Raw genomic sequence first — 20,010 nt, 5'->3', positions numbered from 1 at the left:
TTTGCAGGACACTTTTTGTAGAGAAGGATGAAGAAAGGTAATGTGAAAAATAAATGTAAAGGCCCCTACACAGTGGTCAGTGATGGGCCATGCGTGGCAATGCGCAACTGTAGGCCTTCATCATGTGTTCACACGACGGTGCATGGCTCATTGCTGCCTGGTAAAACATTTGCTATAGACGTGAAAGTTCTTACGGCCGAGGCTATTTATCTGTATACTGCTTATATATATACTAGGTACATATGAAAGTGTGCGCAACAAATTTATTAGAAATTAATGGCGTGACACAACAGGCCACGCTACCCCACGATTCCTTGTGGTGAAAAATGTAGGTGCGAAGGGTTTTCGTTTTGTTTTTGAATTTGAATTTCGTGCCTTTTTCTACTGACAAAGTTGTTTAACAGACTACAATTTCATTTACTGAGGAAATTAAGAAGAATCTTCTGGCAATGCCTTCACAAAAAAAAATATCCTCTTGATGCTGTCATTACTTCATTAGTGAGTGTCATTTTAGTTGTCAAAGTCAAATCAACTCGTTTAGTTTTTGTTCGGCTTTAATTACATAGCGTCTTATCATATTTATCAAAACATACATATTTTACTAGTCTAGCTCGCATATAACATCAATAAAAGACTCATAAAACATGTCTGCGGAAAAGAGGCCGGCCAGTCCAGAGAAAGCAGACGAATCTGAAGATGCCGACGCCTGGATCGGTCCTATGCCTTCAGAGGCGGCTGTACCCAAAACTAAGAAAAGAAAAGGTACTATGAGGTCTTTTATTTATTGTTGCATGCAAGGGATCTGTTTTTAATTTAAAAACTAATTAAATGTCTAGAAGATTCTAAGTGATTTAATCATGTGCTAATATTTTGGTGTTTGCCTCAGTTCTGGAGTTTGAATCCTTGTATTTGGAGAACCTGCCGTCCTCGGAGACCTACGAGCGGAGTTACATGCACAGAGATGTGGTCTCTCATGTTGTTGTCACCAAAACAGACTTTATTGTCACAGCCAGTCAAGATGGACACCTCAAATTTTGGAAGAAACAGGTATTTTTTGAGTCTATCATATATTCATACAAATTTGACATTTACAGTGCCTAATCCACTAGAGTTGTGCATGCTTGTTTACTGAAAAGATTGCTCCAAACTCACAAATGTACTAGTTCAGTCTTAGTACAGTAGTACATCAAAAGAAACTGAGCTTAATAATGTAATGGAATGGTTTGTGTCGACATATTATAAAATAGTACATTTCAAAATTTGTTATCGTGCTTACTCCCATGCCATTGCAACGAAGTGGTGATTAATAAACTAATAATAAACTGTGAGACCAATTTACCTACTGATAAATCTACATTATATAGTACTAGGTAACAAAATAATGGATATAAAGCTAAAATTACAAATATGGTTTATGGATACAGTAACACATTCAGATTTATGGTAGCAGAAGTAGATTTATATAGACACAGTTTAGTGAGTGAGTAAAAACAGCATGGCCCATGGAACATCTTTTTATTATGTTTTGTTTGAAGCAACTGAATCAAATTGTACACATTGTCAGATATCATGAAAATGTGAGTTTCATTAAAATACAAATTATAAGATTTAACCAGCCTGTACAGAGGTCACATTCACAAGCGCGGGTGCGGATATGTATAAAAAAATATCTTGTGAAAATCACAATTATCCCTATTGGTTCTTCCACTCTACATATTATTAGAATCATGTAAATGTAATGTAAATAGCTTTTATTATTGAAGTCTTCAGTTATCACAATTTACATTAATTTGGTTTCACAACCAGGTTGAGGTCAATCAACTTGTCCTTTGACGTAGGCCTCCTCCATTTCTTTCCATTTATTTCTTTCTTTTGCTGTTTGCATCCATTTACCTCCTCCTATTCTGCTCAAATCATCCGACCATCTAAACTTTTGTGGACCACTCTTTCTTTTATTATATCTAGGGCACCACTCTACAAGGTCCTTTGTCCACTTATCTATGTTTTCTCTCATCATGTGCCGCCACTTTTGTTGTTTTATTATTTTAGTTATTGTTTTTCTTTTTGGTTTTTCCTTGATTATGGACAATTTGACTCTGTATCTAAGTTTTATATTAAGTATGTTTCTTTCCATATGGTTTTGACACACATTAAGTTTTAGGTGCTGCTTTTTTGTAAGTCCCCAAATTTGGCAACCATAAGTTATTATAGGTATTATACAACTATTGAAAACTTTAAATTTCTGTCTTGTTGGTATTCCTTTTGCCTTAAATACTTCTTTCAAAGACCAAAACTTTCTCCATAAAGTAGCTGTAAAAGTGTACACCAATTTCATGAATGGAACAGGGGTGTGGAGTATTAGGGTCCGCAATGCATGTGGCACCTCTGGAATTTCAGGCATCCATAGACTGTTTACCATTAGGCAGGCGGTATGAATCTTTGCCACCAACATAGTATTAAAAAAAACATAAAGTGGCTATGCACTATTGCAGCTAAGGGTACATTAATTGAAAAACCAGTAAAACATACTTTTAAACATAAAATGTTTTGATCAAGTAAATTAAACCATTTCATTGTCATATTTCAGGAGGAGGGCATAGAGTTTGTAAAGCATTTCCGCTGCCACCTCTCCACCATCAGTGACATTGCAGCCAACAGTACTGGTTCCCTACTGTGCACTGCATCTCCAGAGAAGACGCTTAAAGTCTTTGACGTTGTCAATTTTGGTAAGCATTGCATGTCAATAACAACTTGAAAATTGTTTGTCTGTGATGTCCATAATATTTGTTTGTTTTAGGTTCTTAGCCTATCCTTCCACAAAAATCAAAATTAAACCGAACATTACACACACACACACAAGTCAAAAGTCCACACCTCGACATTGGCAGAATCCGACTTGCTAAAATTAGCGAGGAGTAAAAGCCATTTATGAAAGAAAAAAAAAACTTGAAAATTAATGTCCATGAAGGTCAGAAGCATATCTTTTAAAAGGAAATAGTGGTCATTTTTCCACTTTCAACTTCTTCAACTTCAATATTTATTCAGCAAATAGGTCACAAGGGCACTTTCACATGTCAATATGGAATTTACATAAAAGCAAAAACAAGCACATCAACAGTTATAAAATACAATTAACTGAAAATATTTATGCAAACTAATGTATTCTTATTACTTAGAGATGTATACAGTCTCTTTATGTAGACTTACAAAAAAAACACACATACAAAAAAAAAACTATTTTTTTTTTATCTCAACTGCAACAACAACTCGACTCATTCTGTGTAAACACGCGCAATGAAGTATGGATCCAAATTTCTGGCCCTATTTGATAAATACATTTTGCAAGGCTAGATAATTTAGGTTTCGATTTAGATTTAAAAATGTTGTACATTCCAGATATGATCAACATGATCACCGTGGAGTTTGAGCCATACCGAGTGGAGTGGGTGCATTCCGCCGGGGACCCCATTTCAGCATTGGCCGTGTAAGGATCTCAAATCATATAAGTGTATTCTTTCCACAGTATGTTCTACCCTCACAATAAAACAGGACCGAAATGTATCAAATTGTATGCAATCACTTTTAATTTACACAGTTCTGTTCTGTCTAAGGAAATTCAAATGTCTCTGGCAAAAGGCTCTGGCAACCTAGCAATATAGCTCTGCTGTTACCTGATTCTTACCTATCTCCTAAAGAAAGAGTTTATGTATGATGAATGTATGTATGATGAGATATATGATATTTGTTAAGTTTTCGGACACACGAAGTAAACCGGTAAAATCAATAAAATTAGAATTCTAAATTTAAAATGTGGTTGATCTCTATTATGATGTATAGTCGGTCAAGCCATTTCCGTCAAGAGAAAAATGTAGGCGTGAAGGGTTATCGTCCCATAGAAAACTTGATTTTCGCGCCTTTTTCTACTGACATAGTTGTTTGACAGACAATATTTTTGTGTCATTTCTCTAGTAACAAATAAAAAAGAATCGTTAAAATAAACATTATTGTATTGAAAGTTTACTTAATTTGCTTTAAGTTTGCTTAAGTTTACTTAAGATGGCGCTGTACGCTCCGCTAACTCGCGCTGGCAAGATTATTATTCAAAAGCATATAGGTCGCGCGGGACCTGGCCTATTTGCTTCGGCCGGCTCGGTTCATCCAGTATGCGTACTGGCGTGGGCCGAGGATACTAACCTAACCATCTTCTTGGGCCTCTTTCGCGGTGTGGCGGGCCGGCCTTCGGGACAGGATAACTGAAACACTGCACAAAAAAATGTGATATTTACGATCTCTTTGCTAATTGCTGCTATAGAATCTCTGTCTACCATAAAATATAAAAAATATTGTATATTTTTGATACAATTTGATAATTATAACATAAATGTGTGTCAAGTGCCACCGAGTTTCACAGATGATGACTCCGCTGTCCGTCCGTTCGTCTGTCACCAGGCTGTATCTCCTGAACCGTGATAGTTAGCCAGTTGAAATTTCTACAGATTATGTATTTCTGTTGCCGCTATAACAACAAATCCTAAAACAGAATAAAATAAATATTTAGGGAGCTCCCATACAAAAAAAGCGATTTTTAGATAATGGCACGGAACCCTTCGTGCTCGAGTCCGACTTGCACTTGGCCGATCTTTTTTGACTTGGTTCTAGAGTGGGTTGTAGGTCGGAATTATGCTAAGCATTTTTACTTGACGACGCCTGAATGCGATCTATTTGCTTGGCGATGGGGGCAGTGTATAGTGAATGCTTGAGATTCTGTGAGGCGATGGATGCTAGGTGCTCAACTGTTCCAGTTTAATTTGTTAATGTGCCATTATTGTTTTATAATTGTTAATACTTATAATTATTATTGCTGTTAGTCTAAGTTTCTTGACGCATTGGTTCAACTGTAATGTCATGTAAACATTTTTATCAATAAAATAAAAATAAATAAAATACTTCACTTTCTTCACAGCTCAGAAAAAGGCAGCAATAAGATCCACATATTCGACGGCACACAAGCGTCAGGAACCTCCCTCCATACATTCGAGACCCTGCATCAAAGCACGGTGGCGACGATTAAATATAACCCAGTGTACGAAACAGCGGTATCCGTCGACAAAGCTGGTAATTATTTTATTAATTTAAAAATCGAACCAATAATATTACAAAATATACAATAAAAACTATCAATTCTGTGGCCCTAGTGAAAAAGGGTACAAGTCTCTGGCAGCGCAGGTGTAAAGGGGTGTAAGTTCCACGTAACACTTATGCCCTTATACACCTAAACTGCCAGAGACTTGTACCCTTTTTCACCAGGGCCACAGAATTATTCCGTTACGTAACTAATATAGTACAGTTAGTTTAGTGTAGTAACGTAACGTACGTTTATTGCAAAAAGCAACAGACGAAGTTACATTAGCGTTGAAAATTCTTGAAAAATCAAATCTTTTTAGGACGTTTTGGAATTTTCGTTTTTTTCCGTATTTTTAAGTGTTTTTGGGAAATATTGCCAGATTTGGATAACAAGATACACGACTAAGCAGGTGTAGCTACCAAAACTATGGATTAAATATGAATGGAAACATTCACAAGTTCTTTTCAGTGTGTTTTATTCGAATTTTTTCGTTTTATCGGAAAAACTATGTGACATTGTTTTTTTTTTTTCGATTAAAACTTAAAAAAAAACATTGCTTTTAGAAAAAAAAACGGGATTTTTCCGGGTTTTTTCAATGTTAAATACTATACTCAATTCTGTAGTATCTGGTTTTATCCCCACATTCTAAGTACCACCTATAATCTTAGGTATAGTGGAATACTGGACCGGCCCGAAGCACGAATACAAGTTCCCGAAGAACGTGGAGTTCGACTCGAAGCTGGACACGGACCTGTTCGACTTCGTGAAGAATAAGACTTATCCCACGTCGCTCGTGTTCTCGCCGGACGGGAAGAAGATGGCCTCCATCAGCTTGGATAGAAAGGTATTTGGTTCAAAGTTTACCCCTCAATTGGGTAACTGTCATAGATGGTACCAGCATAAATAAATAATAGTACATTGTGCAACGAGGGGTGTAAGTGAAATTTTGGATATGAGGGTGATTATAGAGAGTTTGCAATATTCTTACCCCCGGAGTTACACACAAAAGCCAAATTAACTTTTTGTCTACAAATAGTTTTGATGCGCCGCCGTTGAATAGGGAGCGTGCATGAACTGTAGGAGGCAGCACAGGAGCTGACAGATTTTTGGCGCGAAGCGTAAATGTGATGTTTATTGTTCCGATGTAGCCCACAAGATGGCAGAACCTACTATGCACAAGAAAACACTTGACGTGTAAATGTGCCTGTTTATGGTTCCGATTCAGACCACAAGATGGCAGACTCTCCAACGCGCACGGTCCCTATAGCACACACTTGTTACCGGGAGTACTACTGCAATGTTCTGCCGCCAGAGAGCAGCACTAGCACATATTCGAAACCATAGAGTAACTCACTCAGTTTTCACTATGACCTTGATGCATCAAGGCGGTTTGTTTATAGAGGCCTACCGCTAAACGCGAAAATTAAAATTTCGTTATATGCCTCTTTGTCACTCGTATATGCAAGAGTGATAGAGACAGATAACGAAATTTCGATTTTCGTGTTTTGCAGTAAGGCCTCAGTAAGTTGCAGTTTGGCCTAATATTCCCTATTGATATTTTATAATTTCTGTCAAATAGTGTGCCCAAAATTCACTTACGTATTTAACTAGTCGAGACGAGTGAACCCTTTGTATTGCTTTTTCTGTGTTAATATTTTACGTGTGTGTTTATGTTGGTATAATAGGTGCGTGTGTTCAATTTCGTGTCAGGCCGGCTGAGCAAGGTGCTGGACGAGAGCCTGCAGCGCTTCCAGGAGTTGCAGCACCAGCATCAGCAGCTGCCCAACATGGAGTTCGGACGGAGGTGAGGGTGTTCAAGGTCATGTCAGACTGAGAAAAGTGCTGAAGTCTCCACAGCTTCCAGGAGTTACTGTACCAGCACCAGCAGTTGCCGAACATGGAGTTCGGTCGCAGCTGAGGTGTTGATGGTCGTGTCAGGCTGAGCATAGTGCTGGAGAGTCTCCAGCGCTTCCATAAGTTGCATCACCAGCACCAGGACTTAGCAGCTGCTCAACATGGAGCTCGGATGCAGGTGTGGTGTTCAAGGTCGCGTCAGGCTGAGCGTAGTGCTGGAGTCTCCAGAGCTTCCAGGAGATGCAGCACCAGCAGCTGCCCGACATGGAGTTCGGAATCGGACGGAGGTAAATTCGGCCCAGAGGGCCTTTTCTTCGTTCTTCGTTTCTTCGTGATTTAAGCTTCTTTGGATTTGCACGTTTAATGTCATTTTTTTTAGTTAGCCCGTTATAGTGTTCCACTGCTGGGCGAAGGCCCCGTGATCTCCACAGCTCCCGTTGTTGTGTTATTCCTGGCCAGTTACTGCTGAAGGTGTCTAGGTCGCCGCCCTGTCCGTCTGGGCCACGCCCGCGCTTGGCTTGCGGCATCCACTTGGTGGCTATACTAGCTCATTAAAACGATTGCCGCGCCATCTGTGTTAAATATTGTGCATTTAAACCTCATTGCGCGGTTTACTTGTGTAACGCGGTGTGTTGTGTAAGTCTAAAGAGAATTTGAAATAGAAAAGAATAAGGATCTAAGTCAAATAGCGTTCTAAAAGTTTTAATTATGTGTCGAAAGATGGTAGTGACCTCTATTTCAAATTCTCTTTGGTAAGTCTAAAGACTTACAAATAACCTACGCCTGTTGTTACCTGTATGTAAATTGTCTTTGTTTATGTTTCTGTACATGTATTGTACACTGTGAGGTGTCACTTGTCAGGTGTCTTATTATGAGTGACGATATATAGGAAAGTATTCTGGACACAGCTTGGCTGATTTTGAGCCCATCAACCGTCATTTCGACTTCACAATACATTTTTTTCTTCACAGAATGGCCACCGAGCGAGACCTAGAAAAATCCGACTCAGTCCACTATGCGAACATAGTATTTGATGCAAGCGGCCATTTTGTTCTGTACTCCACCATGCTGGGCGTGAAGATCGTCAACCTGGTCACCAACCGCTGCGTCACCATGCTGGGCAAGCCGGAGAACCTTCGGCCGTTGCACTTAGCACTTTTCCAGGTCAGTTGGTACTGGCGGCGACTCGATTCCCACCGACTTGCCTAAAATATCTTGCTACATATACGTACCAAACTTATAAATCGTCATTAAATTCATTAAAATTAAACAAATATCTATAACGGAAACACGTAGAATCGTCCATCGATTTATTCAATTGAATAAAAACCTTTATAAATCAGAGGAAATATAATTCCCACCATAATTTGAACGTTTTTAACAAAGTGAAGTTTTTAACAAGTTTGAATAATTTCTGAGACCCTTATACCCGTAGCTTACCCTACCTACCTACCTACCTTATACCCGTAGCTTTAAGGCTTAAATTTAACTGAATATGGTTTATATTGGATTGTAACACAGATACAAAAAAATACATATATCAGTTTTTTTACTTTTCTTACCAAAAAGCGAGTTTATGGAAGGTAGAGGTAAGGAATAAAATCTCCATAGGCAGAACTGCTGCAAAAGTGTCCAGCTGTCACCTATAAATAATAGTTCCAAATCTCTCCAGAGTAGCGCTAGAGTAGCTAAGAACCTAGGCGTTACTGATGGAGTGAAGTGCGCTGTCTATGATTTGATTTTTTTTCTCAAGTATTTTAGGTATTGTAGTGTATTCGCCATCTATTTATGGTTTTTTGTCGGACACTTTTTGGTATATGGAGATTCTATTCCTCTACCTTCCATAGGCGAGTTGTTTCGTAGTTGACATATAACCTCAAATAGTGGATCAGTACCGCTACTTGACACCAGGTGTCACAAGTGTCGCGACCGACGAAAAATGTATAGCCAAAACAATTTACAACTAATATTAAAAGCAGGAGCTGAAAATAGAGTTCCGGTTAATCTGGGGGCACGGTAGTGCCCTCGCCAAGACGAGCAAAGCGAAGCGCAAGGGCACTACCTACCTCTTCTCGAAGCGCTTCGTCGTTTTATTGAACCCTCATAACTTGGGTTTGGATTTTTTTTTTTTTTTTTATTTATTTAGAACACAAACAGTCACATATACAAATGAATTTGAAGTACAATGTAGAGTACTTAACATACTTAAGAATCATAGACCTGGAGGTTCATTATTAAGTACATAATGTTAACATACATACTAACAGCATAAAGAAAATGAAATCATGAGCCATACTTAAAATCTATTTACTAGTCTTCAGAGGAGAAAAAAAAAAATACAATAAGTAGTAATACAGTAAGCAGGTTTGACATTACTGTCTGTTTCATTAATTATCGGATATGTTGTATTTTTTTTTTTTTTTTTTTTACTAATATCTGGTAGGTATTAGGACAACCGGAAAGTTACATTTATACATTGTGTACATTGTATTATATTTAATTATATGAAATAGGTACTTGAACTAAAACAATTTACGTTTAAGTATCATTTTGAGACTAGACAATGAAGTGTGAAAAGGATCAATATCAAGTAGGTACTTATTATAATAACTAGGGACTCGTCTGAAAAAAGTGTGCCGAGAGTAATTCTTGCGGGCAAAGCTGATATAAAATAGAGATCTAGGACGTAGGGGGTGGTGCGGACAACTGAAAGTGACTAATTCTAAAAGATTCGGACATTTAATCGCTCCTTTAAGAATTTTAAACAAGAACATTATATCTAAATAGTGTCTTCGGTTATCAAGGGAAGGAACACAAAAATGCTTCGCTGCTAACGAAGTACGTTCAAAATAATTACCCGTTCTGTAACAGAGTGATTTTAGAAAAATATTTTGGATCCTTTCCAGACGATCAATATGGACTTGGTACTGAGGCGTCCAAACAACAGAACCAAATTCAAGTATACTCCTAACAAAGGAATAGAATAATAGTTTATAGGTATTGGGGCGCCTGAAGGGCTGTCCGATCCTGAGAATCATCCCCAACTTCTTATAAGCCCGCTTACATATATTATCAATATGTAAATTAAAATTTAATTCTGAGTCTAATGTAATGTAATGTATGAGTGAAGGAAGCGAAAGAGGTATGTCAGGATCGTAGCAAGTGGAAATCCGTGGTCTCTGCCTACCCCTTCGGGAAATAGGCGTGATTATATGTATGTATGTGTATGTCTAATGTAACACCTAAGTCTCTAACGGAAGATACCCGGGCTATATTTTTTCCAGCTAAGGTGTAATTGAAAACTAACGGATTATTTTTACGATTAAAGCTGATTACGAGACATTTATCAGTATTTAACAGTGGATTATACCAGATAAACAAAATTCTCTGGATATAATGTCAATAGTGGACTTATTAAGCATAAAAAAATCAATAGCATAGCTTGTGTGTTCTTTCCTGTTTTATGTTTCTTTTTGTACAATAAAGTGTTTTACTACTACTACTACTACTACTACTACTACTACTACTTATTTATATAGTAGTACATAACTTACTTACTTACTTGGCTGGCGCGATGATCCAAAATGAGTCTTTAATACGATTAATTCGAAATATGAAATATTATAGTTACTTATAGGGAGCGTGCATGAACTGTAGGAGGCAGCACAGGAGCTGTCAGATTTTTGGCGCGAAGCGTAAATGTGATGTTTATTGTTCCGATGTAGTCCACAAGATGGCAGAACCTACGATGCACAAGGCAACACGTGACGTGTAAATGTGCATGTTTATGGTTCCGATTCAGACCACAAGATGGCAGACCCTCCAACGCGCACGGTCCCTATAGATGTGTTAAGTCTCCAAATGCCTATACACTCCTCATTCTGGAAATTTTCAACAGGGCCGAACCAACCAATCAAAAGTGGCCTCGACCCTCGAGATGGAGGGCTCCGAGAACCCCACCCTCCTCAACATCAAGACGGACCCCACGTTGTTCTGCACGGCCTACAAAAAGAACCGCTTCTACATGTTTTCTAGAAGAAGTCCCGATGACATCAAGAGTCCGGATGCTGACAGAGACATATTTAACGAGAAACCGTCCAAGGAAGACATCATTTCGGCGACAGAAGGGCAAGGTATGTTTAACGCGCGTTACAATTCCTCGTAAGTTCCAATGTGTTTTTAAAAGGATAATCTCAAATCGTTGAATCTTCTTCTGAATGGCTTACAGTCGACGTCAAAGATGTAAACATATTTTTGACGTCGTTTGTAGAAAAAGAACCGCTTTGTGTTTTCGAGACATCCTTATGTTATCAACAGTCCGAATGCTTAATGAGATAATGAGACACACGTGAATGGAACACACGTGGAATAAAGCCTTTATAAAGGCCTCTGGGACTCAGTAGGATAGTATAAAAGCTCGCAGAATTAATTCGAATATCTTAGAGCAGATGTGAATAATGTTTGGATATTGCAGTTTTGAGGCAACACATTTGTATGAAATGAAGAAAAAATTCAGGCAAAGACCAAAATGAAGATTGGTATTGATACATAGTTAATTACGTGTCGACTTTGTGGACAATTGTTCTAGTATTGGTACTATAGTTAGGTAGTTTTCGGCATCTTATTTTTTATTAACTTTATATTATTATAAGTCTTGGTTCGTCCGTGCAGCTGTTCGGTTAATCGATAGTTATTTTAGTTGAATAAAAGAATAGGAAGTCGCGTAATATGATGCAAAACAGCTACCCTAGCTATTTGAAATTCAGATTTTTTCGTACAGTCAGTTCCGCGTCTCTGAAAACGTTTGTGATTTTTTTTATACTACGTCGATGGCAAACAAGAATACGGCCCGCCTGATGGTAAGCAGTCTCCGTAGCTTATGTACGCTTGCAACTCCAGAGGAATAACATGCGCGTTGCCGACCCTAACCTCGTTGAGCTCTGGCAACCTTACTCCAGGGCAGGAACACAATACTATGAGTTGGGTCTAGTATAATAATAGATGACATGATGAAATAAAATAGTATTTTATATAATCGTGATATAATTGAGAGCTTTTCAGTCGAGGACCGTCTTTCGGTAACGGAGCTTGCTGAGTTGCCAAATTGAGGTACGAGATTGAAAAGCTTGATTATATCACTATTGTATACAATACTTTTTCTATGAGTCAATAAAAAAATACTTTAAATTAATAAAATCATACAGGTAAACAAGCCAATTGTATACAGCTATTTAAGATACGCGAGCAGCCGCGATACCTTCATACTCGTACGCGCCCCGGCCGCCGGGACCCGGCGGGGTGGGCACGACACCTTCTCGTAACTCATGAGGCCCTGGTACTTGCTCCGCGATAAATTCAATTTTTAGACAATTTTTTCTCTATTTTGGCCACCGTAGCCTATGGAGACTAACAAGCAATGGTAAGCGGTTTTCGTAGTCTATGGATGTTGCTATATTAAGGGTGTCACATGTGCGTTTATGACTAATGAAGCAATTGTTTCTACTATACAAACTGAAATAATCAATTAATTTGAGCTATCTTTTGTCCTCTTGACAGCGTTGAGTTGGGATTGGTCCATTTCATTATAGTCGACTAAACCGTTTCGAAATTAATATTATAGTTGAGTTGGGAGCCCATACATGAAAAGTACCCAATTACAGTTTGGTATACGAAATCTTAATTCAACCATTACAGTCGACGAGTAGAAAAATAATGTTTACAGTACATATGGGGCTACTTTATAGCACTAGTGCGAAAAGTAGCATATTACGTTACTGTGTCGAACATTTAAAGGGCCATATGTACTGTAAAACGTTGTACGATACATGTGCGAATAGGTAATTCGCAACTCGTGTCGATTTAAAACACTCCCTTCGGTCGTGTTTTAATTTATCGCCACTCGTTTCGAATTTCCTATTTTTCGCACTTGTATCGTAATGTACTAATATTAACTTCCAGGCGTCCAACGCATATACGAGCAGGCCATCCTGCACACGTCGCTGGGGGACATCCACGTGCGCCTGTTCGGCAAGGACGCGCCGCGCGCCGCCGAGAACTTCTGCGTGCACGCGCGCAACGGGTACTACAACGGCCACGTGTTCCACCGCGTCATCAGGGGCTTCATGGTGCAGACCGGGGACCCCACAGGTCGGTGCCATGCCTGAGGCTGTCTCTATCCGCATATTATATCAATAAATATATGACATTCTTACACAGATTGACTACAGCCTTCTTGCTTACCGTGGCACTGGTAAGCAAGAAGGCTTGTGATGTGGGTACTCGGACAACGATATACAAGGTGGCCAAAAAAATATGTGCATTCTGCTTTTCCGTTGCCAGGGAGGTTTTGGGCTTATACTGAGAAACTTCTACTATGGGACCGGCCTCGAAATTGCGAAAAATAATTCTGGCTGTTTCATACATTTTAGCTGGTCCATTTTCTATGGGAGGATGAAAAAATTTATCGCGACTTCGGGGTTGGTCCCATAGTAAAAGTTGCTCAGTATAATCCCAAAACCTCCCTGGCAACGGGAATGCACATATTTTTTAGCCACCTTGTATATAATATACCAATACTTAGATACATAGAAAACACCCATGACTCGGGAACAAATATCTGCGCTCATCACACAAATACTCGCCCTTACCGGGATTCGAACCCAGGACCATCAGCTTCATAGGCAGGGTCCCACTAGGCCAGACCGAGAATGTTTTATTTACGCTATATTTCCTGATGTTAAACCGGTTAAGAGATCAAACACATTTAAAAATTCCAATATTTAACAAAGCACTAGTTTTAACTAAAGCGACTGTCATCTGAACTGCCAATTTAGTGGGAAAACAAGATCTCCTTGGGATTAAACGGATTTACTCGGGATGTTTTCCGTTATTGAAAAGTGACTCAACTCAACTGCACATCAAAATGATTGAATTAAAAAAATCTCTCGATTTTTTCCTTTCCAACCAGCGAAGTTCAGTTTGAAAGTCAAACATCGTACCGCTGGGCTATAAATCCTAGATTGTGTTTTTATGTATTCTTAAGCAGTTTAGAAGGCTTCCTCTATCATATCCTTTATACGACGCCAGGATGTCCTAGATTGAATACCTCGCACATTTGATCGATTCTTCAATGATTTCATTATTTATTTACAGGCACCGGCACTGGCGGCGAAAGCATCTGGGGCGGCGAGTTCGCGGACGAGTTCAAACCTCACTTGAAACACGACCGACCCTACACGGTCAGCATGGCCAACGCCGGACCCAACACTAACGGCAGCCAGTTCTTCATTACTCTAGCACCCACGGTAACTATCATCGTCTTATCGCAGTCGGGCCCCACTTGAAGACCCTACACGGTCAGCATGGCCAACGCCGGACCCAACACTAACGGCAGCCAGTTCTTCATTACTCTAGCACCCACGGTAACTATCATCATCATATCGCAGTCGGGCCCCACTTGAAGACCCTACACGGTCAGCATGGCCAACGCCGGACCCAACACTAACGGCAGCCAGTTCTTCATTACTCTAGCACCCACGGTAACTATCATCGTCTTATCGCAGTCGGGCCCCACTTGAAGACCCTACACGGTCAGCATGGCCAACGCCGGACCCAACACTAACGGCAGCCAGTTCTTCATTACTCTAGCACCCACGGTAACTATCATCATCATATCGCAGTCGGGCCCCACTTGAAGACCCTACACGGTCAGCATGGCCAACGCCGGACCCAACACTAACGGCAGCCAGTTCTTCATTACTCTAGCACCCACGGTAACTATCATCATCATATCGCAGTCGGGCCCCACTTGAAGACCCTACACGGTCAGCATGGCCAACGCCGGACCCAACACTAACGGCAGCCAGTTCTTCATTACTCTAGCACCCACGGTAACTATCATCATCATATCGCAGTCGGGCCCCACTTGAAGACCCTACACGGTCAGCATGGCCAACGCCGGACCCAACACTAACGGCAGCCAGTTCTTCATTACTCTAGCACCCACGGTAACTATCATCGTCTTATCGCAGTCGGGCCCCACTTGAAGACCCTACACGGTCAGCATGGCCAACGCCGGACCCAACACTAACGGCAGCCAGTTCTTCATTACTCTAGCACCCACGGTAACTATCATCATCATATCGCAGTCGGGCCCCACTTGAAGACCCTACACGGTCAGCATGGCCAACGCCGGACCCAACACTAACGGCAGCCAGTTCTTCATTACTCTAGCACCCACGGTAACTATCATCATCATATCGCAGTCGGGCCCCACTTGAAGACCCTACACGGTCAGCATGGCCAACGCCGGACCCAACACTAACGGCAGCCAGTTCTTCATTACTCTAGCACCCACGGTAACTATCATCATCATATCGCAGTCGGGCCCCACTTGAAGACCCTACACGGTCAGCATGGCCAACGCCGGACCCAACACTAACGGCAGCCAGTTCTTCATTACTCTAGCACCCACGGTAACTATCATCATCATATCGCAGTCGGGCCCCACTTGAAGACCCTACACGGTCAGCATGGCCAACGCCGGACCCAACACTAACGGCAGCCAGTTCTTCATTACTCTAGCACCCACGGTAACTATCATCATCATATCGCAGTCGGGCCCCACTTGAAGACCCTACACGGTCAGCATGGCCAACGCCGGACCCAACACTAACGGCAGCCAGTTCTTCATTACTCTAGCACCCACGGTAACTATCATCATCATATCGCAGTCGGGCCCCACTTGAAGACCCTACACGGTCAGCATGGCCAACGCCGGACCCAACACTAACGGCAGCCAGTTCTTCATTACTCTAGCACCCACGGTAACTATCATCATCATATCGCAGTCGGGCCCCACTTGAAGACCCTACACGGTCAGCATGGCCAACGCCGGACCCAACACTAACGGCAGCCAGTTCTTCATTACTCTAGCACCCACGGTAACTATCATCATCATATCGCAGTCGGGCCCCACTTGAAGACCCTACACGGTCAGCATGGCCAACGCCGGACCCAACACTAACGGCAGCCAGTTCTTCATTACTCTAGCACCCACGGTAACTATCATCATCATATCGCAGTCGGGCCCCACTTGAAGACCCTACACGGTCAGCATGGCCAACGCCGGACCCAACACTAACGGCAGCCAGTTCTTCATTACTCTAGCACCCACGGTAACTATCATCATCATATCGCAGTCGGGCCCCACTTGAAGACCCTACACGGTCAGCATGGCCAACGCCGGACCCAACACTAACGGCAGCCAGTTCTTCATTACTCTAGCACCCACGGTAACTATCATCATCATATCGCAGTCGGGCCCCACTTGAAGACCCTACACGGTCAGCATGGCCAACGCCGGACCCAACACTAACGGCAGCCAGTTCTTCATTACTCTAGCACCCACGGTAACTATCATCATCATATCGCAGTCGGGCCCCACTTGAAGACCCTACACGGTCAGCATGGCCAACGCCGGACCCAACACTAACGGCAGCCAGTTCTTCATTACTCTAGCACCCACGGTAACTATCATCATCATATCGCAGTCGGGCCCCACTTGAAGACCCTACACGGTCAGCATGGCCAACGCCGGACCCAACACTAACGGCAGCCAGTTCTTCATTACTCTAGCACCCACGGTAACTATCATCATCATATCGCAGTCGGGCCCCACTTGAAGACCTTACATGGTCAGCATGGCCAACGCCGGACCCAACACTAACGGCAGCCAGTTCTTCATTACTCTAGCACCCACGGTAACTATCATCATCATCACGCCAACGCCGGACCCAACACTAACGGCAGCCAGTTCTTCATTACTCTAGCACCCACGGTAACTATCATCGTCTTATCGCAGTCGGGCCCAACTTGAAGACCCTACACGGTCACTTTTTTATAATGGATGGCTCATTTTCTATCCATTAAACTACATTTTGTTATAATATTCAACATGTGTCAAGTACCCAATTAATAAAAGTGAATTCATTAAGAGCTGGCACGAGATTTGTTTTATTTTCATTTATTTGTACTGAACTGTGAACATTTTCATAGAAAATCCGCGCCAGCTTTCTTGAAACGATCTATTCGAGCCGTTGGATGACCACACGTCTCTCGGTTGGGAAGGCTCAGGCCTATCGCTACCCAGCAATTATCATTACCGCGACGTTAAAGTTTTAACCTCATCAATGCTGATAATTTAGAACGAATTTTGTTTGACACATTCTCTCGAGTATTGTGTAGTTAAAACGTTATTTTTACATTTTTAGGGTTCCGTACCCAAAGGGTCAAACGGGACCCTATTACTGAGACTTCGCTGTCCGTCCGTCCGTCCGTCTGTCACCAGGCTGTATCTCATGAACCGTGATAGCTAGACAGTTGAAATTTTCACAGATGATGTATTTCTGTTGCCGCTATAACAACAAATACTAAAAACAGAATAAAATAAATATTTAAGGGGGGCTCCCAGACAATGAACATATTTTTTTTGCCGTTTTTATAAATAATGGTACGGAACCCTTCGTGCGCGAGTACGACTCACACTTGCCCGGGTTTTTTTTACTCTTTGAACGTCGCGTCCATCGTGCGCGACTCGCCATCGAACCCTATCGGAATGCACCAAGGTTGATATTGGGCTGTACGGCGCGCGTTAGTCGACGTGTTGGTGGACAAATGGTGGTGACCTTACCAAAGCTAATATTTTATTCCTGTCAATCACGTACAGTCAGACCAAGATAAGTTGGCAGCGATTTTGACAGCCCAGACGCTGGAAGTGTCAAGTGAACGTCATAATTTCATAGAATTTTGACGCTTAAAATAACACATGCACCATCTGGGCTATCAAAATCGCTGACAACTTATCTTGATTTGAATCTGATCTCATATTAAATTGTTAAAACGCGTCACGTGTTTTAAGTCAAAAACGCTCGACATGTTTCACTTACCAAGAAGTGTCGTCAGGAGCTTGCGTTGACGGACCGACGCAGAGTCGGAGGTGAAACATGTCGAGCATTGTCGACTTAAAATACGTGAGTGACCCGTTTTAACATATTTAATGTCTCTGTCTCGCGGAAGTTTTGTTATTAAAATGACTCTGATCTCACTGGTGTTCTGTAGTTAAAATTTTAATTGGATGTATTTTGTTTCAGCCGTGGTTAGACAACAAGCACACGGTATTCGGTCGCGTGGTACGCGGCATGGAAGTCGTGCAGAACATCGGGCAGGCCAAGACCAACCCCAAGACCGACAAGCCCTACGACGACATACGACTCGTATCTGTCACTGTCAAGTAACTGTCAATGTCATTAATATATGGAGGGAGTACGGAACATCGGGCAGGCCAAGACCAAGACAAGCCCGACATCCGTCTGGTGTCTGTCACTGCCATGTAACTAGAAAATCTATAGCGTAGGTGATCATCGAATCATAGCTAGTTAGTAAATTTAATATGTGATGCACGGGGTCCGTTTCGTTATATCATATCAATAAGGTACCTGTCTTTCCATACACTTTTTGTCCGATGTTTCATTTGCTAAAATTTTATATGTCGAAGCTAACATGATATTTTCTTCTAAAATTTAGAAAAAAATTGATACTGGTCAATAAATATAATAGAACATTATTTTATTACACAAATTGACTAAGTGCTAGTAAGCCCAATAACGTTTGAAAAACAGATTTCATACAAACATTTTAAATGCTCTTAACTCTTATAATAATAAAAAAAATCGAAAAAGTTTAACGTAGGGGCATAGCTGTGGTTGATATACAACAAATTGTATCACAATATTTTCAATAATGTTAATATCCAGAAAGAAAACTGAGACTACATTTGTATGAAAAGGCGCTTCGCACGGGTCTTCCACTTTCGTCTTAGATCAGTGGGAAGACACTAGAGCGTTCGGGCATTCTCGGCTCCATTCGGCTCAGCATTACTCCGAGCAATTATTAGGGTTGGCACAACTTGACATCCCTTTGCGTGTGCACACCACAAATAAGATGATTTGAATTTTGACAACCCTAAATAGCCGAAAGGAATAGTGCCATACATTAGAAAGAGACATCATGATTTGTCCCTGAATCGCTGTCAAATTTCGGTTTTGTAGGAAGTTTCACTTCTGTACGGTAATACAATCAGCCAAGAAAGTGGTCTACCACTTTTCGACTCTATTTGTCAAGTAATAGACTCGAAAAGTGGTAAACCACTTTCTTGGCTGACTGTACTATTATTTTTTACTAAGCTATTAAATGTTGTTTTTATTTGATAGTGGGACTTTTGTACGAAATACTATCAACTATTCCGGGACTCCCATACATTGTAAATATTATTGGTTAAGATTATTTAGGTAATACATTTACCTCAATTCGTTTTTAAGTACAATAATTTGTCAATATTTTAAATAGGTATGTTCGTTAAGCTAGACCTGACTAGTTTAAATTTATTAGATCGTATTTGTGACTGTGAATTACTGTGAAATGTGTTTTAGATGAAATTTAAGATAAATATAAAATAAACAAATTTATATTTTATGATACGCGGTGTAGTTTCATTTATTACCAAATTTTATTCCTTTCGGCGTCGAGACCCTCGGTCCGTGGGTCGTGGCGCTCTGAGTCTCCGAGACCTGTCGAAGAGTCTCAGTGACGCCACAGAAGACCGAAGAGCTGACAGCTTCCTCGCTCAATGTTTGAGCCTAACAATCCAGCGAGGAAATGCTGCCTAGAATTTTCGGTATTTAAGATTTATTACCGTGTTATATTACAAAAGACGCTTAGTCTACGAAGTTTTTTTTTAGTATTAATGATTCTAACAATCTCTAGGCAAACACTTCCTAATGAAATGAAAGTAGTAATTAAATAATCTCATATACATACTGTGCCAGTTATTATTACCTAGGGTAATAGCCGCGGACATAGGGCGACCTAAAGAACTGTGTACAAAAAGCTTGTGAAAGGAAATTAATTAATTTTGTTACAGAAAATCACTAATTTAGGCTATGTTGATAACTTGATACAATGTTTTACTCGTA

General features: G+C 40.8%; 1 protein-coding gene across 1 annotated transcript; it reads left to right on the top strand.

Annotated features, from left to right (window-relative positions):
* Positions 1-145: 145 nt before the first annotated feature.
* LOC133527441 (peptidylprolyl isomerase domain and WD repeat-containing protein 1) lies at positions 146-19,515 on the top strand. The gene is made up of 12 exons (XM_061864456.1): positions 146-762; positions 887-1,047; positions 2,588-2,726; positions 3,397-3,484; positions 4,964-5,115; positions 5,794-5,969; positions 6,811-6,929; positions 7,951-8,143; positions 10,878-11,112; positions 12,938-13,126; positions 14,132-14,283; positions 18,130-19,515. Exons 1-12 carry the CDS (start codon positions 645-647, stop codon positions 18,271-18,273), a joined length of 1,866 nt encoding a protein of 621 aa, XP_061720440.1. The 5' UTR covers positions 146-644; the 3' UTR covers positions 18,274-19,515.
* The last annotated feature ends 495 nt before the right edge of the window (positions 19,516-20,010 follow it).

The sequence above is a fragment of the Cydia pomonella genome, chromosome 18, assembly GCF_033807575.1.
Source record: "Cydia pomonella isolate Wapato2018A chromosome 18, ilCydPomo1, whole genome shotgun sequence".
In the NCBI taxonomy this organism is placed as follows: Eukaryota; Metazoa; Arthropoda; class Insecta; order Lepidoptera; family Tortricidae; genus Cydia; species Cydia pomonella.
This window is presented reverse-complemented; position numbering and strand designations above follow the sequence as displayed.